A 27175-nucleotide genomic window follows, 5' to 3' on the forward strand; every position below is an offset into this window, starting at 1 on the left:
ATTAAAAATCCAACTATTTTCCATGCTGCTAAGAAGTAACTCCTTTTTCTATGAAAAGCCAGAGGAAATTTGCTGGACTACTATTGAGAATATAGATGCATTTTCAAAGAAAACTATCAGTCCTAAAGGCCATTCCTCATTTTGCATCCCTACCCTTAGACATCTGCCTAATCTAACAGACAGCCTGGGCTGATAGCCAGTGTTCTTCCATTACAAGCTGAGCAATCTCATCAACAGCTGGGTAACCAAGTGTGGCAAGTGCAGGACTAAGAAAGTGACAGGGGCTGTTAGAATAAGATTTCTTGAATGAAACAATACACTGATGATGGCTCTTAATTCAAAAACTCGATACCCATTTAGGTGTGATTGTCAGAATGTGCTGGAAATGTCCAGTCCAATTTTATCACTTACTTGCCCAGCAGGATCCCTGCTACTCTGCTTTTAACCAACACTGTGTAAGAGGCTTTGTTCACTGCTTTACCTTAATTTTGAAAGCATTGAGGTTGGCACTTGCATGAAGTCTGAAGCTGACAGCTTGATTGCTGCCTCCACCTCTTATTTTCTCCAGGAACATGAGCAGAATCTATCTGTAGCCCATGACGCAGTTCTCCACATTGCTTCTCGGTTAACTTGCCAGTGGAGCGGACATTAGAAAGCAGAATCTAAACACAGGTTTTTGAGCTAAGCACTACAGTAAGCATAAACAGCATTCCCTACAGGGGTTTTTACCACACTGTCTTTGGGACATCTCTGCACTCTTGGTACAGAGACACTGGAGTTGGGTTAGCATACGGTAACCCAGCACTAGAACTGTCAAGAGCATGGAGCAGACATACAGTTGCACCAACTCCAGTATTTGAAGCCTTAACTAGTAACTTAAAAATGTGCTTTTTGATTGCAGTCTACAAACAAAGGTAAACTATGAATCTATCTTTTTAGTCTACAAGTAAAGGTAAACTATTGAGCATACAAAGCAGCCCAGCTCTATTGCTGGTTGAAGATAAAAATGTAAACTCTGCTTTGAACTCCTGCTGCCAGGCTGCAGAGATAAAGTTTCTGTTCACAAGCTTCTACTGTTATTCTTTGAACTGCACTAACTCTGCCCAGTTTTAAAAAGACAGAGACACAGGCAGTGCTTGTAGAAATATGAGATACTTGAGCCTGCAAGATGCAGGCTTCTAGAGGAGCCTGTGATTAGAAGTTGCATCTGGACTGGAAACCCCTATGTTTAAGTAGAAGGAAGGGAAAGTCCTGGAGTCTCTTGCTGAGGAGCAAGAAGCACTGGTATTGGAGGCATCAGCTGGGGAACAAGGCCTCCAACCTTTTTAACAGCACATGGATTGGACTGAATGGGAAACAAGGAAGTCCAAGTCAGCAACATCCTCCTTGGTTAATGCAAGGCAGATGAAATGCCTAAGTGGCTAGGAGGTAGAACTCTCAAACTCTAACCCTCCACCCCCATCCTCCACGATCAAACCCTGGAGGCAGGCTGCCAAGTCTTTAAGCCTCATTGCCAGGGAAGTCAAGCTAATAAGAAACCGGACAGTTTTTCAATAAAATATCTTGCTAAACTAGGACACTTCTGCAATTTTGCAGAGGATGCTGAATCCACAGACTCACACAGAACATCCGTGCAGGGGAAATTTCTCCGCAGACCACTTGGTACACTTATTAAATCTGAGACAGTTAGCTGAGGAGACATGGAGATTTCTCTCAATACACTTTTAAAAGGCAAAGTAAAATCAAGAAATTAAACCCGCTTGGGATTAACATTGCTCTAAAAAAATGAGTGCATACTGTCTCTGCTTCTGAATTAGGCTGTTGCTTTAGGCACTGCAGCTAAACTCATTATATACTCTTACCAGCAATATGCTATTAATATCAGACATGAAGAGCTATGCCTTGCCCTGCACAACAGACAATGCTTCTCCCCCCCCCCCCCCCATTTTAATATATTAATTCCTTCGTAACGTGGAAAGTTTTAAAAGTTTTAAAGCATTCATAAAGTGTCATGAAAAAGGAATATAACTGATCAGGAACAGCAAAAACAGAAACAAGATTAAGATATTGCAATTTAATTTCCTAGAAAATAATGTGCCACCAGCTGTGTAAACTTTCTTGTAGCTAAAACAAATATTCTGAAAACAAGCAGGCAGTTGATTTACACTGTAGCGTGTTCCCTCAGCAGTCAAGCCTCCCAAGGAAGCTCTCAAGTTGTCTCTCAGACTGTACAAAGCCTTTAAAGATAGCCATACAACAAACTGATTTGATAAGCAGGATTCTGAGCTATCTTTAATTTTTAAGTTCAACTCATTAACTCTGAGCTCCTGCCGACACATCTAGTACTCCCACCTCACATACTATGTGCTCCCTGAACGTAACAAATAACCAGCACAGCATGCACTATTCTTCTGACATACCAGACAAGGCACATGCAGACTCTAGCAGCTGGACTCTTTTAGTTTTGTCTCCTGAAGAGAGAGGCGAGGGCCTACCTGCTGATTCCTGTAACAGGCACTGTGCATTCTGTAGAGTTTCCTCTTCTGGAAACTATGAAGTGGCCTTGTTCGGGCAGATGTGCTCACATTAGCCATGGAGAGAGATCTTAGTCTTGTCCTGTCTCTTCTTCTTTTCTTGATGTGCTGATGATCAAGTAACCAGCTGCTCGAAGAGGATACCTCTCTGTTGTCTGAAGCTCTGCAATTTCATGATTAATGGGGAGAGGAAATACAAAAATTAAATGCGGTCCACATGCACAGGTCAAGATTTCATACGCTGATGAGCATTAGCCATATAATTCTAACAGAATTTTATAAACACTAAAATGTTTTAGCACACTGTTCCAGAAAATCATGTATATTATTTGTTTGCTTGTTGATTAATTCTATGTTAGATCACAAAAGGAAGTTGATCATTCTTGTCCGCCTCACAGAAACAAATGTCAAAATGAAGTTAAGCCCTTAAGCATGTAATGATTTTTGGTTTTTTCCAAATTCAAGAACTCTCTTTCTAACAGTCCTAACATCTATGTTTTTAAGTTGGAATTAACATTTCCCTACAGACTTGCATTCCATTCAAGACAGCAATCATGCTAACGTAAAGGACACCTGGAGTCCTGCCCTAATACTTTCAAGATTTTTTAGTTTTGCTCAAGAACTGAAACTTGAGTAAAGCTTTACAAACCAGCATCCATTCAGCATGGAGGTTGCAACTCACTGTGAAGCATTTATATCAAAATTAGGAACTGCATGCTTAGTTTAACCAATACAAGGCCATTAAACTTCACTTCCAGGGGCATGCCAATAGAACTCAAGCCCAGCCTGAGGGAAGCTCTTGAGGAAGGAAGAAAGTCTAGCCTGTTTGTCTGCCTTTAAGACCTAGAAGCTGGTGAGACCTAGGTGATTTGGAAGATTGCAAGCTCAGCTCCAGTCACAATTTGACAGGGTCCACATAAGCACATGGAAAGCTTTGTATTAAAATGAAATCTCACTCTTACCTGCATTTCCCCATGTCTATAGCTTCTAAATCCCTCTCAGTGTTATAGCATCATCCCTCCACAACTGTACCTCCACGCACACTTGCTGTACTCACATCCTTGGTAATACAGTAGGCAATCACAAAACCTACGTGACAACACAGGGCTAAGAGCAGTAGAAAACCCTGTATGTATAACAACCTTGGATCACTCTCACCGATCTACAGCCAGCCTGCTCACCAGAACAAGGTACACTAGGTGGGAATGACTCCATGGGAAGAATGCACTTCACTTGTATAGGTATCCTGATTTTATTTTGTTGCTGTAGCAACATCTGTCTGCAAAGCTGAAGGCTTGCTGCAAAGAGCACTCAAGTGTACATTTATTTTTACAATACTGAAGACCTTGACTGCAACTAAACTGCCTAAGAAGTGCAAGTATACGAGATATTTTGGCCTTGATTCATAACAGGTCATCTATCTGCACAAATGATTATTTTCTCTAATGAACGTTATCTGGCGAGTCACAGACTTATTAGTAAAGTTGTAACACACAATAAAATATAAAAATGAATTTATGACAAGGCCATTTATCCATCTTTTTTGACAAGCTGCTTTACTGTTCTTCTAACAGTACATTTTTTATTAAATAGAAGCACTTGCTATGAAAGCATGATTAAACACCATCCCATGCTGTGCTGGTGTGGTAATAAGGCTTTATGGGCTTGAATTTGAGCTGTCCTTCTGACACACCAGAACAATCCCAATAAGCAACACAGACTCAATGAAAAAAATGTGCTAATTAAAAGAGGGATAGTACAAAGTATTTAAAGGAACATATTAGTAACTGCTGGAAAAAGCCCCAAGTACTTAAGCATGACATCTTTAATGCTAACACTGCATTTTTAAGGCTTGAGAAAGAAAAATAATGTTTAAACTCCATGCAAAAGAGTTCTTCAAATATTTTCTCTGAACTCTCAAAAATATTTTCTCTGTAATTATCCGCCTTGAAGTTAGGTGGTGACAAGGCCTATTTCTAGACTTTCATGTAAGAGGGAGGTATGTGGAAGACAACTTGGACAGGTAAATTAGAACAAAAAGCTCCTCAACTTCTGTGATTCCTGCCTTGGTTCTCATGGTTGGCCCAGGTCTTTGATAATCTCTCTTCAGCCTCTGCCAGCTGCTCTATTTACCCTCCTGGGCCCTGCAGTAATGCACAGCTCCAATTTCAGATGAAGCAAAGATCTCAGCTCCGTGGCTTGGAGCTCCAGTACACAGCAGTATGGTTTTCCTGCTACTTGTGTAAATAGGCTTCCCAGTCAAGGTTTGAGTTATCCATTTATTTTGATCTTAGTTTGGGTGGTTTTCAAAACGTGATTCTACAGAAGAGCAAAATGAACCATTGCCAGATGTAAAATCCATGAATTTGCTGAAACATTCCTTCCAAAGCTCATAGGTTGGCCTTTCTTGCTCTGTAGCCTAGCTAAAGAGCAGAGACCTCACTCACAGATACACACATGCACAGTGAGCCTTCAGACAGGCACTATTTGTACTGAAGAAATGAACTTTTTCATTCCTCTCATAAGAAAGTGGTTACTGCTAGCTTAGGGAACTGCTTCTATGAACATTTACCTTCATACAATGCATCTGGCTAATCTTGACATCTAGATTTAATTAGGCAAAGAAAAGCTACATAGAAAAAGGAAACCACTAATGAAATTAGACCTTGACAAATGGCAGTTCAAGGTTACCCACATTTAATCAACCAGGAATCATACGTACACTTCCATTTCCACTGGGATCAGTCCAACTAACCAACCATAGTGCAACCCCCCATGATTACCTCAAACCATCACACACTTAGACATACTTTAAACATGGACTATTATATCTTTCACATCAACAGCCTACAATTAATTTCAATAATTTACTTAAATAAAAGTCACTATAATCCCTTTTTTTTTTTTCCTCTTCAAGAACAAAAAAATCACCTTACTTTCCATTCAGTTTTGGCTTCTACTTTCTCTAGTAGTTAATAAAGTGAGCTCTAGAAAGAACAAGGGGAGAAGCAGCCAAGAAATGAAGTTAACTGGAGTCTGTAACTGTCTCAATTAATTGCACACAATACTATACAACAACATACCACAAAAAACTGGAAAAAAACCCAAGAAGTAGGCGGCAGTGAATTTTCCTGCAGGATTCTCATGATAACCACTCTATGTCATGTTTATTTACCATCTTTAATGAATGGTATTCATTTGCAGATTTCAAAACACTTCACAAGAAGTTAAAAATTAAAATCAACTATTCAACTGATTTTTAAGATGACATCTAGAAAGCTCTGCAAGTCTCTCAGATTCCCTTCCAACACCTAACTCACCGATTCCAGTTTAGAGCTATAGCACTAAGAAAGTCTTCCAACTCTTCCTATTCTTCTTTGGGCTTTTATAGGTCACGAGTAGAAAACAACGAGCCTTAGACAGAGTGGTCTGTGAGCAAACAACTGTGCTGCTCATAAAATGGAAAGAAGACTGATTTTGGACAGTGCCTGATAAATCAGAAGAGAAGTGGCTTGAAGTTACATCATTAGAGTGCCTCATCATGAAGTCAACTTCATGCACTCCTAAAAACATTTTTAATAGCAGAACCCTTCTCCTCATCTGTTTCATGAAAAAGTCACAAATTCAAACACAGCCTTCTAACAGCCTAAATTACTCTCTTCTTCCACATACCCATCTCTATTAGCAACTCTTAATTCAGGCCTATTTATATTCCAAAACTCAGAGGAATCTTCTGATTTTCCCCTACATTATCTGTAAACAACTGATATGTCAGGAGCATGAATGATACATGACAAGACCCCTTCATCCTTAAATTTAGGGCACAATCACACAATCACTTGGGAACAGACGGCAGTTAAAGAAGCTGCCCATCCAAGCTGCTCATTATAATCTCTTTGTGGGAGGCTACAGCCTCTGCGGCAAAGCTGCTGAAACAGACGGTGTAGCCAGCTCCTTTTGGAGCTGGGAGCCAGGGAATTACATTCTGCTGCAGACACTACCATAAACCCCCAAGCTCTAGTAGGGAACACTTTCTTCATCCACCTGATATTAGTTAAGACCTATGAATAACAGCAACCCCTCCATCCTCAAAAATCACATTACCAGTATCTCAGGAGAAATACCCAACATACATACCTAGGTCTTTTGTAAGACAGGACCATAGTCAATTACCTTAACGCTGTTTTGACACTGATTACAGCCTGTACTGTATTTTAAAATCTTTGAATAAAAGATGGAATTACTAAGTATGGAGTAGTACTAAGAAACATTTTTCCACAACATTAATTTTGAGCTGCTATAGTCATCCTGCAAGGTATACCCATCCAGAACAAAAGACCACAAATGGAAAAACACTATCTCCAAATTCTTGAAAAAGTAGCTGATAAAGAAAATTTTGCCTTGTATTGACAACTGGTATGTTTAAAATTAATGAAGCTGCCACTGGTGCCATCGCTTATGTATTTGACTAATCTAGTAAAGTCTAGTTCATCGCTTTTCCAGAAATAAAGTTGTAGTCATCATGACAGAATGCATTAATTCTGAAATAATCAGTAGTGTGTTACTTACTGTATCCTTTCACTACTTCACAGATACATTCATCTTCCCAGGACTTAAATATACTTAGTGACTGCATACTTCTACGATGTAAGAACAAAACCCTACTATTTTCAACCTTACAAGCAAGACTTGACTTCTCTTGAAGCTTGCAGAAAGCAGCTCTGTTTTCCTGATTTACTACTGTAGTGATGATCAGTTCCATCTACATAACTTTACTAGAAGTTATTATCTAAGAAAATGCTACCATCCTGTCACCTACCTGAAGGAGATGCCATTGACCAGGTGTCTGTGCCTACAGGTCTTGGATGAAAGAGATGAAGACGATGGAGACAGATTGAGTGGAGCAATTAGGCTGCTAATGATTTCACTCAGTTGCGCACTCTGGAAAAAAAAAATAAAATAAAAGGTAGTCAGACTTTTTATCCAGTCCTGGTTTTTTGGGGTTTTTTTCCCTACCGAGGATTCCAGTCACACACATCATGGAATAATCATATTTAGTTTCTTCTTGTGAATAATCAAGTGTGGCATGTTTTTCATTCACAATTATGTTCAACTATACAAGAAAGAAAAAACCCAACAACACACCACCAACAAAAAAACGACACAACCCTGAGCAACCAGCCAAGCACATTGTTTGTACATTTGAGTTAGTAGTACACAAAATACATTAGAGATCTTAGTATTTTAGCCAGTTTTTTTAAAAAGGCAAAAGAAACAGAACACTTTACAGCTGATGTTACAACAGCTGCAGCCCAGAGCAGCTAACTGGCCATTCAACAAGCATTTCAACAAGGGAAAAAAAAAAGCCTGCTGTCTACTCGTTGTACATTTTGTTCACTCCAAGTATTTTTCTTAGAAAAATCCTCTTCATTGCTCACTGTAGTTTGACAAAGGTGTTTTTATAAAAGGAAGTGTAACTACAGGAGGACTACTATAACTACAGACAGAATGGCTAAAATCTTCTCGTATCCTCAAAAATAGCAAGCAGAAGTCCCCACCCCACCAACACTCGGACTTTCAGAACTGCCACAAAACAAATGCAGCTAATTTGTTAAGACTAAGAATTACTCTTTATAAAGCAATGAATTGTGGACTGACTCCAGATATCTTTTCACAAAGATTTTTTTGTTTTAAATGTCAAACCTTAAAGGTTATTCTGACAATAAATATAGCTTTCTTAGAGGAAACTGTGTTCTGCACATTAAACAGAAATTAAAGGATCTGAAATGGTGTAATTTTTTTTTAAAAAAACCTTTTACATTATTTTGTAGGATTTTCATTCATAACTAAGATTGTTTAAAACAAGACTTGCAAAAGGCTACCCAGTAAGTTTTCTTTACACTTTGAAGGGACTACCATTTATGCAGAAAGAGGCAGAAGAAATTATTTTCCATTTTATTACAACTCATGTCTTTTCTGTTCATGTGTAAGTGATGCAGTTGGGTAAAAATTTTGTCTCAGAATAAAATATTCAGGGGTGGATATTAAAGCCCAGAAATAGCAAGTCATTTAAAAAAGGTCTGGACAAAGCAAACAAGATGCCAGAAAAATATTCAGCAGATTGACTCAAAAATCTTAAAAGTATTCAATCTGTAAGGAACAAAGTCTATACTGAATATAAAAGCACTGAAACAATGGCAGACTTCCAAATCACAAGGAAAAATATACATTTTTAAACACCACAGAGCTATGAAAAGGACTTGAAAACAGTATTAATAAAAATTGCCAGGCTCAGTCGCTTTGTATCTCTATGAATTTTTTTTTTATTCACAAGTAAAATTGTTTCTTTTTAACAAAGAAATACTTTAACATAGGACTGAAGAATTCTGTGGGAATATCTGTGAATGTTCACAGCCTACAGCATCACTAGTCCTGACACTGAACAAGAAGAAACTCAGACCTTCAGAGTTAAAGTTGATTTATAGAACTGATAGTCAAAAAGGAAATCAACCCCCAAGCTTTTTGTGGTGTAAAGGGAAGAAATCTGATGTAATCTGTGAGATGCCTTAAATGTAGAACACCTTTACTTCCAAGTAATCAAATTTCTTAGACCTCTGTTTGTAACTACTTAGGGACCAGGAAACACACCGCTATTATTTTAATCGCCAAATGTCTTACTGAAAAGTGTATTTAATTCTCCAAGTAATCACTTAAAGAGGGGACATTCACCACATTCTAAAAATGCTCTTTGGTTTACCTTGTGCAATTGCCAGCACTGCGCATATAAATTTCCTGTTTCATTGCTTCCTTACTCCTGTCTGTTGTGGATAAGATCTATCAAACAGGGGAAGCATTTTAAGAACAGGAAAGTATGACTATCAAATAAGAAAAATTGGCACAGAGATTCAGGAACAGGCATTAGTACCTAAAGCTACTTTTATCCCATTTAAAAATGTGTATATGACCAAGAATTTTGTACGGCAGAGAGCAACATATTCACAAACCATAATGGCCTTGTCAGGTTTGCTTTACGCTAACTGCATAAATTCATTCTGAAAACAAATTTCCTGTATCTCCTTCAGCAATGTGATCCTACCACATTCTTTATGTACTTTCTAGCAAAAGAAAACCCTGCTGGAGTCTATATCGTATTTCCTGGAATTAACCTTGGAAATGACTGTTTTGAACACCATGAACCGAAACTCTGCTCACAGCTACGCCTACGCTATGCCTGTTAAGTACCTGGAATTCCTCAGCTCCAAACTAGAGTCCTATAATGCTTGAAAAGACAAACCAACAATTATATTCTGTTGGGGCTCTTTTTTGGTTTTGTTTCAAATGCAACATACCTCCATCTTCAGCTGTACCCTTTCATCTCACTTAAGTATTTCCTGAAACAATCTGTGGCAACACTACATTAAACCTAACTATAAAGGAGAGGCAGGTTTGTGGATAACTATTAGAAGTTGTTATGTGGCCACTTTGATGGAAACAAAGCGGTAACACAGACACGTCAGAAATAAAAGGTTAATTTGTAAACCTGGTGTACAATGTAGTTATTTAAGCCCTTCAATTCATCAGCACGCACCCTCAGTTGCGAAATATCTTCCTTTTTGGAAGTCATCACCATGGAACCTGCCCTATTTCTGAAGTAAATCATTTGGCGCCATTGATCGTTCAGTTTTTATTTTACTTTACCTGTTTTTCTATGTTTCGTAAAAGCAGGGTAGGACTGCTGGGTGACATTTCAAAGTCATGCTCCGGCAAAGAATCCTGTCTCTCAATGGCAGCTTGCGAATTCCCTGTGGCGTTTAATAAAGCTTCTTGGTCTGTCAATTGTATTTGCTTCTTCAAAATGTCTTTTGGAAATGGGAATTCTTCTAAGATCACCATCCCCTAGACAACAGCAATTGAACACAGTTGGTTGACAACGGATTAACCCTCCTAAATCATTTTTAAGGGGCAGTCAAACCTGGCACATGCCCCCTAAATCCTCCCAGCAACTCTTTGGAGCACACAAACTAGATTTTAAATATACTTAACAGCTAAAATATAGAAATAGTAGGTATTTTCACTAATGAAAAGCTGCACCATTCATGCTACTCCTTATAACAGGAATTGCTCTAGTGTTACACCACTGCTTAAACATCTGTGCCAAAATTCAAATCAGAAATTCATACTTATTAGAGCAACTATATGATCATTTGCCCGCTGATTTAAGAGGTTTTTCTGTAAGAAACAATCACCCTTTGATTTGAAGTTGGTTACAGTCTTTGCAGCCAATAAATTTTGTGGAGGCATTTTAAAGTGCTCTATTTCTCTTATTCCTATCCACGTTCAAAGCAAAACATCAAGGTTGTTATTTTTTATGTAGCAGAGATGTATATGATTCAAAACAAAAGCCTTTTACAATTTAATAATTTATTTTTTTAAGATGAGCATTTTTAGAGTTTCATAATTACAGAGGTAACTATCCTAAATACTACAGCAATCTCATTGCTTTTCAAGACAATCTGTGCAAATGTGGTATCAGACATGGTCTATCATCTAGAATGCCACCTTATAAGATAAATATAACTGTATATGGTAGAGAAATAATAAGAGTTTCGTAGATGAACTAGGAAAAGAAACCCCATTGCATTTTCCACATGACAGATTAGAAAACAAGTGTCAAATACAAACCTAGGTAACATCTCACTTGGTTTGTTTCAACAACTTAAACAAAATACTAAGCACAAATAACTTTGTAACAGTCAAAACTAGTTCCTCAAATAGTCCCTTAATTTGTTATTATCTTGAGCAAATCAATTTAATACTCGGAAAAGACTATCAAATCTCTGCAGACTTCTACCAAAAAGAAAGGGAAATAACTTACTTGCTTTTAAGTACTGCCTGTTACTCAAATACCAAGCAGATACTGAAAGAATGGGACCATTCAACTACACTGCCTCAATTTTTAATTCCTAGTGAGACCAAGCAAGACTGTCATCATGTGAACACAAGGAACCCCTGTATTATTTCCTTAAGCAAGACAAACTTCACCTACATTGTGGTTGTGGAAAATTAGGGATCCTGTAGTTTTACTAACACCTTGACTGTTGCTTCGGCAGCAACTTGCCCTGAAACATGAAAGCAAGTCTCAAAGAGACTTCAAAGGGAAGACTAGCAGAAAATGTGAAATTGTCCTGTTCTCATTGTGTCTCTAACTTACTCTCCTGTTTGAATTATAAATTCAAATCTGAGAACAAAAACATTCTCTAAAAACAAATGTAGGTGCTTGAAGACTTGATTTAGTACCCAAAAGGGGCACAGAGATTCTGAATTTCAATCAACTCAATGCTAGATTTTCCATGTTCCTTATCAAGCACTTATCAAGTAGTAGCCCATCATCTGTGCTTTTCCATTTACAGCAGATGGAAACGAATCCAGACAGTATCATACTACAGTCTGTAGACAACAGAAATTACAAAGTAGGCAGTACGCTGAAGGAAATTCAAGTACAGATCTAATTTTTATGTGCCACAACAGGAGGACAAGCTAGCTCAACAGTTTTAGACTCTTTCAGAACTTAGAATCTTCAGATCTTTTTAGCGAAAGAATCATATGTCATGACCACGGAGAGAGTGGAGAAAAAACCCTCACAAAAGTCTAAAACACAGATTCTGAAGGCAGAGTAATAGGAAGACACACAGGAAAGTGGTGAAAAGAGGGGGACACACCCCACACTTCCACTGGAATTATATTTTAAGTTGCAGAGTCCTGTTGACCAAGCAGAGAAAGATGAAAGCAGAAAAGGAAGGTGCAAGTTGACAGACTGTATGAAGAGGGAGAGACGGAATAGGCACAGAAGAGGAAGAGTACAGAATTAGAAGACTAATAGTGACTATATAGGAATTATAAGTTAAATGGGTTACAACCAGTAGAGTTTGACAATGAACTCCCACCTCCCCCACTCCTTAAGTGGAATTTTTTTGTTTTGCAGCTATAATTTTTTTAAAGTGGAAGGACTGTCAAAGATCCAGAGCTGCTACTTCTACGTGCATAGAGATGGAGAAGACAATGTAGTAGGCCAGGAAACTGCCCACAAATTAACCATCTCCCTTCCCATTGCATTATGGTGTTGGAGAAGTGGTGTTTTGCTTGCAATCATTGTTCACTGGCTATGAATCACACTTTTTTCCACTCAAAATACACAAAAACTGCTCTGAAACCATTAAACACAGCATAAAAATCCTAATGATATTGTGTAACTACTCTGCAGTCACTAAATGAAAACAAAGAGCTCTTCTATCAGCCTGTGTGTCCTTCTGTAGCTGCTGCACTGGTGTACGACAAACGTGTATACAAAAAAAATCGCTGCTTAAGAAAATATGTGTCTACGTTCACTATGGGACACAAAGCCAAATACTTAACACCACAGCTGGTAAAAGGGGCATGAAGTTTGCAAAAAGGAATGTCACTAAAGATCCCCACCAGGAAGATGACTAGGCTACAAGCCAACATACCACCTAATGCGAAGAAAACGCATGACAAAAAGAATGTTCTTTCTCTCATTTCTCTGTTATTCATTTCTCTGTCTTCTGCAGCTCATGAGACCTATGCCACCCTAAAGGCTGATAGCTCTTGAGTTTAACAGTGTGCAGGTATCTGCTATTTAGGACAACACTAAAATATGGGCATTCTCACCCTTCACCTTGTCTTCACCAAGATACAAAATCTAATTTTACTTGTGTGAGCACAGAGGCAGGACGGACCCTCAAACGAAGGCTCTTCAAGTGTTTTTTTTAATGAAAAACCTGACTGGGGAAAAGTTTGGAGCATGAGAGACAAAGTTCAATATGAAGAGAAGGGCTTTGAAGGCAATAGGGGAAGAGGGGATAATTTTTCTTTACGTCATCAGAGGGAAATGCCTTCTGGGGTGACTTCCCTCTCCTTTTAAACTCCCTCTAAGTCTCATGTTCAGCCACATAAAATCAAAAGCATCTTCTGGCCCCTCTCCATCTGTGCTTATCTGACCCCAGCATAGATAAAACGACCTACATGAGACTCGTCTATGGAGAGTCGAAGAGCCCTCCTCTAAACCCCCTCAGTATCACACTGCCAGAATTATCACAAGTTTTGGCTTCTTACACGTAAGAATGACCTGGGGAACCCATTAAATCGATAGATAGATTATTAATGGTTTAGGAATGTGACTTTCCCACTGTCTAGCCAGTTCGATTTACAAAAACTAGTACATGAGTTACACACATTGGAATTTTAGTAATAATTAATCCTTGACCTGTTCAAAGTGCTGTACAAACATTAACTAGCTAATCCTCAGAATAAACACACATTGTAAATAATAAAAAAAAAACCCACCCTGAAACCCCACAACACAAAACTGAATAACCAAGCACCCCACCAGAAAAACAAATCTTGCCTTTTCTGCAGAGTGAAAAAACTAGGATGATAAACGCAGTAGCTTTTGCAGGGCCCCTGGAAGTTGCTAACAAAGTCACCAACTACCACAGATAGGAAGGTAAGAGTTCCCAACTCCCAGTCCTGTACTGGTGCCTCTAGGGTACAATACTTTTTAGCTCCTGATGGCCTTCTTATTAACCTTTGCATGCAATAGGCTGGATGGATACAAGAACTCTAGGGCAAAACAAACAAACAACAAGGAACCAAAGAAATAAATATTACAAGAAACACTGTCAAAAGATAACTTGAAAAGCCCATTTATGAGCTTACAGACAATACCTTGGTGGCACGTATCTGCCTGTGAAGGTCAGTTAGTTGTTGGATTTTGTATTCTAGTTCTGAAATCTGGGCTTGAAGCCACGTCCAACGGCTGCCAATTCTGGCTCTGTCTGCAAGCCACTTCCATTCAGAAGTATAGCTGCTGTGAAGACAAAATGCTGGTTAGTCCAAAAATAAAGATAACCACATTTGCACAAGAACATTTTTGACAGCTGCTCTGCCTCATGTTGCAAGCATCTCAGTTGCTTTCAAAAGATATCTGATTATACCCATTCAGTTTCACATCAGCTTATTTCTGTAACTACAGAACTTGCCCAAACCAGTACAACCAATGTTCACTGGCTATTCCCAGGCTAAGCTGGTTTTATGTTCAGTATTCTAAAACCCAAAGCTGAAGAAACTACCAAACTATATCGGTTAATGCAGATTACAGATTTGTAAAGAATTCCAGTAGCTCTACCAGCAAGAACCCAAATTCTTACACCACACTTCCTCCCACAAGCTTCCACAAATATTGTTTGCTAACAATTGGAATCAAATAAAATACCATCCAGCAATGACAAGCTAGATATCAAGTCACGGCCCAAAAAACCCAAGTAGCTTAAATTCCCTTCATTCAAGCTATTTTATAAATATAATTGTGTCAGTATAGTATACCTAGGTCACTCTTACTGCTGTTTACAAATAGGTGTAATTTGTAACACAAAAGATGCCTCCCAGTACTTGACACTGTGATTAGCTTAACTTTATTATGTCAAATTCATCACTGGTATCAGCAAACTTTACTCAACCTACATATTAAATAAATGAATGACATAACAGTGCCACTCAATAAATAATCTTAATATCCAGTAAGTTTAAGCAACAGAGACAACACAATGCAGTATTTTAGTATGCAACTTGCGCTAGTATCCTACCATTAACTGAATTAATTTATTTAAAGAAAATGACTGGGGGTTTTTTCCCCAATAAGTTGTAAAGTAGTTTGTTACAGCTAACTTAAATGAACTGTAAAATCCAGCTTCTGGAAAAGAGGAGCTTTTATTCAAGTTATTGGGATAACTACTGGATTTAAATCCTGGATAGTAGTGTACGTAAGTTTTGCACAGGCCAAGTATGTGATCCCCCATTCCCCAGCCAATGAAAAGTACTCAAGTATCACAAAAGACACAAGAAAAAGCAGATGCCAGTAAATAGGCATAGGATCATCACACAAGCGCAATTGTTTCATGCAGAATTTTGTGTCAACTACTTCTACAATAAAAGGAAAGTACACATCACCCTGCAAAAGATGCTACACATTTCCTGGCATGAGTAGAGAATCACCAAACTTGAGAATCCTAGTATTTTCAGACATTATAAAACATAACAGAACTGAAAATCACAGAACTTTCAGTCTACTTTAGTTATCATAAATAGTAAGAACAGACACAGACTCCAGTAGGTTACTTCTAAAATACGTAATTTCTCCCTTTTTTAACATAAACTATCTGCCCACATAGTTTACAACCAGCTTAAACTCTCTCCTACACAGACAAAATGAACATACAAAATTAGACAGAAGATTGAAATGTCCTGTTAAAATCCAGATTCTATGTGCAAGCAAAGGTAATCACAAGTGGATTGCCATCAAAAAGAAACTCAAAGAACTCTATAAGTAGCTACCATAAGGACTTCTTCACGCTTTATATATTCTATTAGTGATTTTGTCCCAGGATAAAAGGCATACGAAGTCATCTTGTGAATATTCATTTTTCTGACAACCCCTTCTTATTTCTCTCTGTTTTCCCCACTATCACCAGTACATAATAAATAGCCCTAGTTACTTAGGCTTTAACCAAGTCTTCTTGCCAAGAACTTCTCTGTGATTGAACAATTTTTGCACATTTATGCTTCTGGAAGTCATAAAATACAATTTGTGGGGAAAGGGGGGATCCAAATTACTAGTTGACCCAAGTCACAGTTCAATTGACTAATGTGTTCACACAAGTGTGGTGGCTGGAATAGTTAGGATTTGTCTCAGGACCATGGGATGGCAAAAAGTTAGTCCTAAGAAAGAGCTGCTTAATAAGGCTATAACAAATCCCTTAGTTGATCATTTTAATAAAAAGTTTAAGAAAAACCCAACAGGAGTATTGCGGTGCTTACTTGTACTCCTTTCTCAAAAGACAAATGAACAAACAACAACCACCCCCCCCCAGACCAGGACATTGTAACAAGAAAGCCCAGGTGAAAGAAAATAAATCACACTGACAGAATTACCTTCCAAGCTAGATGCAACAGTGTGAGGAGAAAGGTGAGCTATCCTCAAACAGACTGAGAAGGGAGAAGCACATGAGAGAAATAAAGGTTCACACAGCTGGGAAACAAGTGGAGTGGAAAGGGTCAGAGCTTGTCTTGTGTCCCATACACTGTATGAAACGAGCATGGCAGCAAGGAAATCACAAGTTATTTTTCAAAAACATGTTTGCAGGTTTTTTTCTTAAACACAATAATAAATCCTGAATTAATTGCATTCACTGTTGAATATATTATGTATATTTTGCTTCATTCTAAAAAAACAAGTATATATGCAAGTATTTCTTAAGGCTTTAAACCGTACTATATAATTAAACTAACAGGTTTTAATTACAGTGTAATAATGATGTCCTTAGGCTCCTCTAAGGAAGAGCTTCCACCGAGGTAAGCACAGACATTCTAAGCTCACACCAAAGGAAGCAATTTTAGCTTCTCTCTCCTGCCAGCCCAGGCTGCCCCATGCCCAGTGCCTGCACAAGCACTCAGGCACCTACACAGTGACATGTATTACAGAGTTGCTCATGGTTAATTTTAACTGTGGAGGCCAGGGTGAATGAAGCAAGTTTAAGTCTAGATGGCTTTCCCAGTCTTGATGCCTTGCAGACACACACATTTGCACTGCCCCAAGGGAAGAGGAAGGAAGCTCAGGCAAGGCAGCAAGCCTGCGTTCGCATTTACAGGACAGGAGGTGAAAGCACTGCTAAATTCTGTTCCCATCTCTGTTGCTCATATTTGATTGATCTTGCATTATTTATTTACCATCTTTGCCTCTATTTCTCTACAAACTATTTAGACCTTGTAACTCCTCGGAGGAAGATAAAATCGCTATAAGCAATCCCCACACTCCTGAAGTGAACTGTTTGCATGCAAAGTAGTACAGTCACTCAAGTGACAAATGATAACACACTACTGCAATTAAAATAACAACATTTAAAAAATATTTGTAAATCTGTTCCTGGGATGTTAGAGAGAGCGTAACATTCACTCAGTAAAGAAAGCTGTTTCAAGGTGGCACCAATGAATTAATCAATTCTGCAAATCCAGAGAAGAAAAAAAACCAAAACCAACCAACCAACCAATTACAAAAATAACCAGGCCTGTTGCTGAAGGAGGAAGTCGGAGCAGATGCTAAAGGAGAAGCTCCTGCCTTGGTTCTCTGTTGGGATTGAGACAAGAAAAAAAAAGTTTCTGTCTGTCCTGCTTCTGGTGTGCTCCTTTTGCAAAGCACCTTCACTTGGTTTCTGTGCTGTCTAACATCTTACATCCTCCACAGGAATTTCAGATTTGTTCTTCTGCTGACAATTCAATATAAACCACGTTACATTTGCAAAAGGTTCTAATGTTCAGTACTGTTGCAAAATGAAATATTAAACTTACATATAAACTTATTGCTCTTGCAATGACTGAATCTGCAGACGATCTCCTGCATTCATCCAAGACCGTTAGAATTGGAAGAGAACAGAGCAATACTGACTATGTATGAATAAAACATCTCATTTAGATTTCTCCAGAAAAACATTCTGGAATTGCATTAAAGGCACAATTTGTTTCCATGCGAGATACTGGCTTGCATTCCCCCTGTTCTCATTGAACTGCAGGAGGTCAATCCTGCACAACTTGCAAGAGAAGAAAAAAAGAGAGAAAGAGAGAAAGAGAGAGAGAGAAAGAGAGAGAGAGAAAGAGAGAGAGAGAAAGAGAGAGAGAGAAAGAGAGAGAGAGAAAGAGAGAGAGAGAAAGAGAGAGAGAGAGAGAGAGAGAGAGAAAGAGAGAGAGAAAGAGAGAGAGAAAGAGAGAGAGAAAGAGAGAGAGAAAGAGAGAGAGAAAGAGAGAGAGAAAGAGAGAGAGAAAGAGAGAGAGAAAGAGAGAGAGAAAGAGAGAGAGAAAGAGAGAGAGAAAGAGAGAGAGAAAGAGAGAGAGAAAGAGAGAGAGAAAGAGAGAGAGAAAGAGAGAGAGAAAGAGAGAGAGAAAGAGAGAGAGAAAGAGAGAGAGAAAGAGAGAGAGAAAGAGAGAGAGAAGAGAGAGAGAAAGAGAGAGAGAAAGAGAGAGAGAAAGAGAGAGAGAAAGAGAGAAAGAAAGAGAGAAAGAAAGAGAGAAAGAGAGAAAGAGAGAAAGAGAGAGAGAAAGAGAGAAAGAGAGAGAGAAAGAGAGAGAGAAAGAGAGAGAGAAAGAGAGAGAGAAAGAGAGAGAGAAAGAGAGAGAGAAAGAGAGAGAGAAAGAGAGAGAGAAAGAGAGAGAGAAAGAGAGAGAGAAAGAGAGAGAGAAAGAGAGAGAGAAAGAGAGAGAGAAAGAGAGAGAGAAAGAGAGAGAGAAAGAGAGAGAGAAAGAGAGAGAGAAAGAGAGAGAGAAAGAGAGAGAGAAAGAGAGAGAGAAAGAGAGAGAGAAAGAGAGAGAGAAAGAGAGAGAGAAAGAGAGAAAGAAAGAGAGAAAGAAAGAGAGAAAGAAAGAGAGAAAGAAAGAGAGAAAGAAAGAGAGAAAGAAAGAGAGAAAGAAAGAGAGAAAGAAAGAGAGAAAGAAAGAGAGAAAGAAAGAGAGAAAGAAAGAGAGAAAGAAAGAGAGAAAGAAAGAGAGAAAGAAAGAGAGAAAGAAAGAGAGAAAGAAAGAGAGAAAGAAAGAAATGCAGAAGAACAAGCAAGCCACAAGGAACAGAGACACAAAGACAGACAAAGTATGATCAAAAGTATAACTAGGAAGTGGACATTCAGACTGTACTGTGTCACTCCAAAGTATGGGAAAGAATTCAGCTAGGTATCATCAATACCAGCAGAAGCAGTGTAAGCATTTCATCAAAGCTACTTGGTTTTGCTGAGGCCGAAGAGGCAAGTAAAGAGTACTAAGTAATACACTATTACAGTCAGTACTGTTGCTTAAAATGAAAGAAGTTTTTAGCCATGATCTCTGGACAGAATAAAGGACAAGAGTAAAGGGCCTCAAGTTGCGCCAGGGGAGCTTTAGATTGGATGTTAGAAAACATTTCTTTGTTGAAAGGGTGGTCAAGCATTGGAACAGGCTGCCTAGGGAGGTGGTAGAATCACCATCCCTGGAGGCATTTTAAAAAATGCATAGAATTGGTGCTTAGTGACATAGTTCAGTGGTGGACTTGGCAGTGCTGGGTTAATGGTTGGACTTGATGGTCTTAAAGGTCTTTTCCAACCTAAATGATTGTATAATTCTATGATTGTATATGGATGAACCACTCGGCCCTCTCAACTTCCCCAAAAGAGAAAAAAGAATTGAGAACAGACCATGCTTTTATGTAACTAAAGCAGCATCACAGAATGCAAGAGGACTATGAGAAGCATTTCCAGTGCCTCCATTACGTTGTGGGTAGGATTTATGTTGTCCCAATACCTAAGATCAGTCTGTCCTCAAAACCAGGCAACCTTAATGCTAACCAAGATAAATTTGCTGTGCTACATACACACACTGTTGTTTGGGTTTTGTGTCTGGTTGGGTTTTTTTGTTTGTTTGTTTACGGGAGAGGAAAAGGGGTGGAATTTAAATCTTTTAGGGATATCTTACTTTTATAAGCAAACAAAACAAGAAGCCTGATCATTATTTGATAAATAATGAAGCAGAAACACAGTAGTGTTTAAAATGCACAAAAAATACAGAACCTGGGATTGATACTTCTGTTAAGTATCCAGGATTCAAATAGGGATTGTGAGCATAGGAAAGAGTGTTTTATAGCATGCAGTCCTGTGCCCAAGGCAAGATTCTCCACAAGTATCTTATAACCTGAAAATTAAAAGGAAATCAAGGCCTTCCAGCCTCGTAACTCACAGTGAGAACAAGTAATATAACCCTACCACGACATTTCTGCAGGGACAATGACAGGATGCTTCCTACTGAACAGGAAAGGAGCATGCTTGCAACAGACCCACATCAAAACTCCAAAATGCAGGTTTGCCAACCCAAAACACAAGCCTCCTTCCAAAAGGTTGCTTTTGAAGAATACCAGCGTTTTCTAGTTACACCATCCTCAAACTTGAACAACCCAGAGAACAAGGCACCCACATAGTGAGGGTGGAAAAAATTTCTCCAATTCCAAAATTCTGCATTAAACGTAAGAATGGCAGTTATTCCTCATTTCTGATTACATTTTCTGCTCAGTTTCCTAACACAGTGTATTTCGATCTTTCTGCCAGGCCGTGTCCCCTTCAGTTTAATCCACGTTGTTCTGTCATTCAGTTTCCAGAAGAGTTAGCTCAGAAGTGACCACCTCCATGATCCTGACCTCTACCATCCCTGCTGGTTCATCTCCTCCTCTCACTGGAAACTCCTGGGCCATCAAAGGCCTGTTGCCAACCATGTGACAGTGAAGTATTTGGGAGCAAGAAGCAACTCATACAACTATAGACTGATTACACTCAGGATAAAGAGCTAATTACATTCCTTGGTGGGAGTCACTGGAAACAATGGCAGAAGTTTATCATTTTGATGAAGGACTCAACTGAAAAGCAAAAAATCAGAAAGTCCTTCAGATGTTTAAATCCTACCCAGACAGCATATGACTCACAATGAATTTCATAAGACTTAACACACTGGGGAAAAAAAATCACAGAGCTCCCAATTCTCTTGGGACGCTCACTCAGCTGTAGAAAAATACAAACCAGTTAATATTCACCACATGGCAACTCTATCACAAATGCTCAACAGCATATTAGTATGGTGTGGGGCTCTCCCACGACCAGAGCTGCAAGCCTGTGAATTTCCTGAGCTGCCCCTAATTTTACACTACAGTCAGTTTTCCTGTGACTACACATGGCAATGCTCACAAAGCAGCTGGCCTGAATACAAGCATTTTCTTGCAAGCCATTAAGGTGAGCACAGGGCTTCTGATACCTTCTGTCAACACGCTGGTAAAATTTAATGTGTCCATTTTTTCTTCTCTCTGCAAACACTGACAGTAAATAAGAGATTACCTATGAAAACTAGGAGATGGCATCATATGAAAAATTTAAATTAGGTGAATCCAGATATGTAGTGCATGTATTTTAGACAATCTTATCTAGATTTTACTCACAAGATAAAAATGCCCACTCCCAACAAAAACTTCCAACACTTGTAATGGCTGAACAAACATGTCCAACTATGAAATGACCCGTAAATGCTTTCTCAAGGACTAATTCTTCCAGCACACCTACTTAATGTTTGTTTTAAGAATGAACTAACTTCAGTTGCTGTTGAAGTATTAATTCCCCTGGACCAGTTAACAGTTAAACCCATAATAACCACATGATTAAAAAAAACTGAGTGCTGTTTTATGAACTCAGTCTCTCCTATGCATTCGAGAGTGCAAACAAGATTAAAACAAACTGCAACGAATATCATCCTCTGGTATCATATCTGATCAATACTACACAACAAAACACTATTTACTCTGACAGTTCGCTATCAGTCGTTGCTCAGATAATCCAGGAGTGCTTGCTGCAGTCTGACTGCAGAGAGCAATATGCTGCTGTTTTGTGACAACCAGCACCAAGTCAAGCTATGCCCTGGAAAAAAATAAATAAATTAAAAAAGCAGTCAATTAAGGGAAGTTCTCTGGTACTCAAAATTATACTGCAATCTCTGCAAAGATCTGCAATCAGGTCATTCTTCTGGAGCCTCCAGGGCTGTTATCTTCTTTGGTGTTTAACAGAAATTTTTTACCTGGCAGAGATTTTCCTCTGAAACACTACACAGCTTCAGAACAGATGGGTTACAGTTCTCCCTATCATCTACAGACATCGGCAACTGCTTATCACAACAATTTCTGGCACCCACGCCTGGTCCCACCATCGCTGACATGCTGTTACCATTTAATACTTTCAGAATTGCATCCAATAACATATGTTGATACTAACACATAATATACAATCTATCTTCTCAAACCAAAAAACTTCATCCAGCTGAATATTTCTGCTAAACCATCAGGCCTGAAGTATTTATGCAGTAATACCAGAAATTATCAACCATACCTGTGATTTTCCCTTGAAGAGAAAATTCGTAGTACAGAACTAGAGTGGAGGAAAAAAATCAAGTTGCAACAGAGTAAGATTTTTACATCTTCCACAAGTAAGTTTAGAAGGGACGGTGGGAAGGGGAGAAGAGGAAAGCAATATTCAGGAAAAAAAGGCTGTAGAAGAAATCTGACAATATAAAAAGGAAAAGTCTTTGCGCTTGGATAGCAAAGGCGAAACTTCATAAGCATTTTGTATGCTCTCTCATCTGAGAAATCACATCTTCCAAACTGAAGAGATGCTACAGCCAATACTTGCCTGCTACAGGGTTTCTGCAAAGAATCACGCTATTACTACAGGTTTTACATCAGAAACTGAACTGTTATACTTGCACTGCATTGGTAACTCAATTTAGGGCTTAGCAAAAGAAACTAAAAGTTCAGCTTCTTAAAACAGTGTTGTTTGTTACAGTGCTGAACTTTTCCAATGGCTGGTAGGTGCTTGTCATCTTCAATTCTGTTTACATAATTCTTTAGAGCTGTTAATGATAAAAGGCCAGATTGGTCAGTGAAGGTGGGGTCAGTTAGAATATTAACTGCCCAAGAAGTAAAAACCTGCAAAAGATGAACAAGCAGCACCAGTTTCTCTTTTAATAAAATAAAAAAATACATTGCAAAATGCAAATCTGCTAATGCCTTTTGTTAAAAATAATTTTTTAAGATTCCATTGGCTCCCCCAGCATCCCAATTTCCTCCACTAAACCTCAGCATGCTGTAAATCAGACCAATATGGAGCAAAGAAGCAGGTAGTTCTAACATGCAAAGAAAGAAACTTCAGGAACACCAGGGCTGCCTGGAAACAAGATTCTTTTCTTGCCTTTGAAATGGCACAACATCAATAGACTAACAACAAAACACCGGGAACACAGGCCTAGAAATCTCTGTAACTATTACACAACTGGCCTTGAAAAAGAAATCAAGAAAGTAGTGCTATGTCTGGATCTCACGCGCAACATAAAATACGATAGAGCTTACAATATATTCCTTTAAAGACATGTGCAAATGGAACGTTATTACAGCATACAAGTAGCATATCAATGCTGTCCAGCCACTGAAGCTGGTCCCCAAATTTATACATCTGTTCTCAAAAGGAATAGGTGAAATTCACATAATTAATTCCAGCTTATAACTAATTTCTTTCTAGCTATATACAGTATCAGATTTCAATGTCAAAATGAATACAAAGCATATTCTTTTTTGAGACTTTTTGGATAGACAACTAACAGTTGATTCAGAACCTGCATGCCAGACACACTGGAAATCATCAGCTGGTTTTTGGTAGTGGAGGGGCTGCAGCCCTGCAGAACAGGGGAAAACTGCCCAGGCAGGGACTGAGAGGAGACTCAGAAGTGGCTGTGACTGGTGGGGGAAGCCCACAGCAGAGCAATTGGGTGAGAAACGGGGAGCAACAGCAGCAAAAGCACCATCACACACTAACCTTCACCTCCTGCTGTCCCTCACCTCACTGAAGGGGATGTGCCTTGATGTCAGGTGGTGTGAACAACAGGCCCACCACTGTCGGGGGGGTGCTGCGGGGAATGGGCTAACAGGAGAGCTGGAAGAACCCCAAAGCACTCCTCTGGGTGGGAGGGCAGCTGAGCAGAGCTGGGACAGGTCCTACTCCAAGCCCTGAAGCCTGGACCCACCCGACCTGCGGGACCCAAAGGAAGCTGCAGAGGGGCCGTGCCGAGTGTGAAAGCCCTGGTCGGGGTGAGCCCCTCGCAGCGCTGCCCCAGCAGTGACCTGGCATCTGCCCTGGGAACACACCGGTACATCACAGAGTCCTTTGGTCCCCCTGCAGTTGCTGTAAGCACGCTTCGATTAGCAGAGGAGGAACCAACTAGTACTTGGCTGTCTGCTTTGCAGGGCAGGGATGGAGTTTGTGACAAGGTTAAAACCCTACAGTCTGGTCTGCAGGAACAGGGAGTGGAGACTATAATGAACGTAGGTTTGAACAGTTGCAGCCTTCTTGGTTTGGGCATTTTGTAGGAGCTTGGGGTGGAGTTTCACTGCTTCCCAGTCTACCCCCTTGGGCAGGGAGGGAGGGGTGTGTGTTATAATGCTCATATATTCAAACATGGATGTTCAGGTTTATTTTTTTTCAATACCAGAATCAGTAATTAAAATTTTGCTAACTGAAAATTAAATTGATTTAAATTTCCCAACAGAAAACTTTTTTGCACCCACAACAGCTAGGTAAAATCTTTTGATGAAAATAAAATAATTTACACTTATTCCAGTTTCAGTAAAAAAGAGCACAGGTCAATATATTTAAATCCAACATCTAAAGTTACATTCCTAACCCATATTTAGCTGTATGAATGAAACCCTGTTACAGGAGAGCATTCCTATTTTGGGAAATCTTTACGCACACTTCTTTATTTCATGTGAAAAGGAAAGCATTTAAATGATTTCCTGTATCAGGGGCCCACGTATGCTGATTTTCAAAGGCACTGGATGTATCCCTTTGAAGTAGGTTCTCATGAAATCAGAGTTATCTATAAAATGAAATAATGCTGCCCTCACTTTACAAGGTGTTAAAAAGACAGTTCACTATTGTTTGTAAACAAATATTTTAATTAAAGCAAACACATTTCACAGCAAAAGAAAAAGCGCTAGCCATAAAGCACTGATTAATCAGCAGTTGACACTAAGCACTAAACTCTTGTCTACCATTTAATTAAGCATGCGAGGTTTCCATGTACACGCGTGTGTCTGATTATTATTTTCTATTCTACTATACTATGTTCACTGTGTATTAAATTGCCATTCAGAAAAGTAATGCCAAGTTTTTTATTTAATATGCATCCAACACCTATCTAGCTCAAAAGCTTTGACATTCCTGGCTCTGAGATTCCCTTGCAGGTTACAACTTGTTAAACCTTCTGCCTTTCATTAAAACCTTTCAGTCTGCTTTCAGCAGCTGCAAAAATATTAATGTAATTACAGGTTAGAAATCAGAATCCTCACTCACAAGAACATTACTCTGGTATTGTGAGAAGGAAGTCTTGCTCAAAAGCAAGTTATTATTACTGTACATGAGATCTCTAAAGAAAACCAGTAAATGCATGTGGGACCCTAAAGAAGTTGTAAATCCATCTTATGGAAATCCAACCAAGTGAGGTTGAACATATTCTGATATAATACATGTATCCCTAGAGTAAAAAGTAGAAGGTAATATAAAGCTATCTTTTCCTTCATTCCCTGGTAACAATTCTCCTCCCACATCCTAGTGATGGGAGCCAAGAATTAAGAGAACGGAATTAATGAAAAAGCAATGTATAAACCATTCCAAAATCAGCATTATTAGCACCTGTGAATTTATACTTATTCAAAAGCCCTCACATTAATTTTCTATGCAAATAAGACATTTCCCAGACCTGTAAACTAAAAAAGTCTTAAAAACTGGAAACAATTGGGGTTTTGTGCTTAAGAAAAACGGAGAGCAGTATTTAGTCCTGGCAGAGTTTCTTCCTCCTCTTCCCAAAAACAGAACTGACTTCTCAGATCAGGTATGAAGCAAAATTACAGCTCAGAGTGGAAAATTAGGATCTGACCTTGCAAAACCAAACAGCTTCCCCTTATAATGTGGCTCAAAGAGTAGCAATAAACCCCAGCCCCTGAGCAGTGCCTTCTATAGTGAGGCCTGCAGAACTGCATTGATGTTGCTCAATTAGCCATGAGAAAAAATGCTAGGAAAAATGGAAAATAATCTAGAACAAACAGATTAGAACTGGAGATACTAGTCATAATATTTTCTTCCTTCCTGTATTCTCTCCGCCTTACTGCTCCCCTCCCAACCAAGTATTTGTACTAAAAGCAGATTTCCCATCTTCTCCCTTTCCAACTAGCAGTCTAAGGGAAAAAGAAGGGGGGAATGGGGGGTACTATCTCTGCACATTGTAAATGTTTCCAGGCACAATAAACTCTGTGAGCACGGAAAAATATAATAGCGCTTCTTCATCAGGCCTGAGGTTGCTGGAGGATAATCAGTAAAACATGTCTTCCAAAAAATCAGAGGAAAAGCATGAAAATATCTCTGAAGGGAAAAATCCCACCAAATGATGCAAAAGGACTGTATTCAGATGGGGGAAGGAGGACTAGAGAAACAGGGCACAGGACTTCTCATGAGTAGACAGAGCTACTTACTTTGCAGAAAAATCTATTGTAAGCAGGTTTTCTCCCTGATCAATTAGGTACATGTATTACTATTTGATAGAGCAAGCAGCTGTGTCTGACAAACCCCAGAGATGATCTATCTTTCGATTCTAGAAGATCATACACATAGTGCGTGTAGAAGAAAAACTCTACACCCTGCAACTTTAAAGGTTCTCAAATAACCACCCCAGCATTGGACTTTTGTAGTACACTGTAAACAACGAGAACTTCCTAAACACATCAGGAATACGCACAAAATACACAAATAACAATGTGAAGTTGGCCTGGAAGGATGTAATACATAGCTCCCAGAGTAGAGCTGTGTTGCTGAAAAAAACTTTCAGCTCACATCCTCCCCCAATTCACCTTATTTGAAATCTGTGACTGTTTCTATGAATAATCTTCCATCTTCATGAAACACAAAGATCAACAAGTTCCAAGT

At 39.0% G+C, this 27175-nt stretch overlaps 1 protein-coding gene across 8 annotated transcripts in view; it reads right to left on the reverse strand.

Moving 5' to 3' along the window:
• KANSL1L (KAT8 regulatory NSL complex subunit 1 like) overlaps positions 1-27175 on the reverse strand; it is a 67593-nt gene that overhangs the window by 28507 nt on the left and 11911 nt on the right. For 6 of the 8 annotated variants that reach the window (XR_005105696.1, XR_005105695.1, XR_005105693.1 and 3 more), the window contains exons 3-6: positions 14277-14418; positions 10233-10430; positions 7354-7475; positions 2496-2697 (exon numbers count right to left, since the gene is read on the reverse strand). Coding sequence is in view for 2 of the 8 variants with exons in the window: in XM_037396961.1 (XP_037252858.1) it covers positions 2496-2697; positions 7354-7475; positions 10233-10430; positions 14277-14418 (664 nt within the window). In the remaining 6 variants the exon portion in view is untranslated. The remainder of the gene's footprint in view (positions 1-2495; positions 2698-7353; positions 7476-10232; positions 10431-14276; positions 14419-27175) is intronic. The other 2 variants (XR_005105694.1, XR_005105698.1) reach the window with 2 other exon arrangements.

Source organism: Falco rusticolus, chromosome 8 (assembly GCF_015220075.1).
Source record: "Falco rusticolus isolate bFalRus1 chromosome 8, bFalRus1.pri, whole genome shotgun sequence".
Classification (NCBI taxonomy): Eukaryota; Metazoa; Chordata; class Aves; order Falconiformes; family Falconidae; genus Falco; species Falco rusticolus.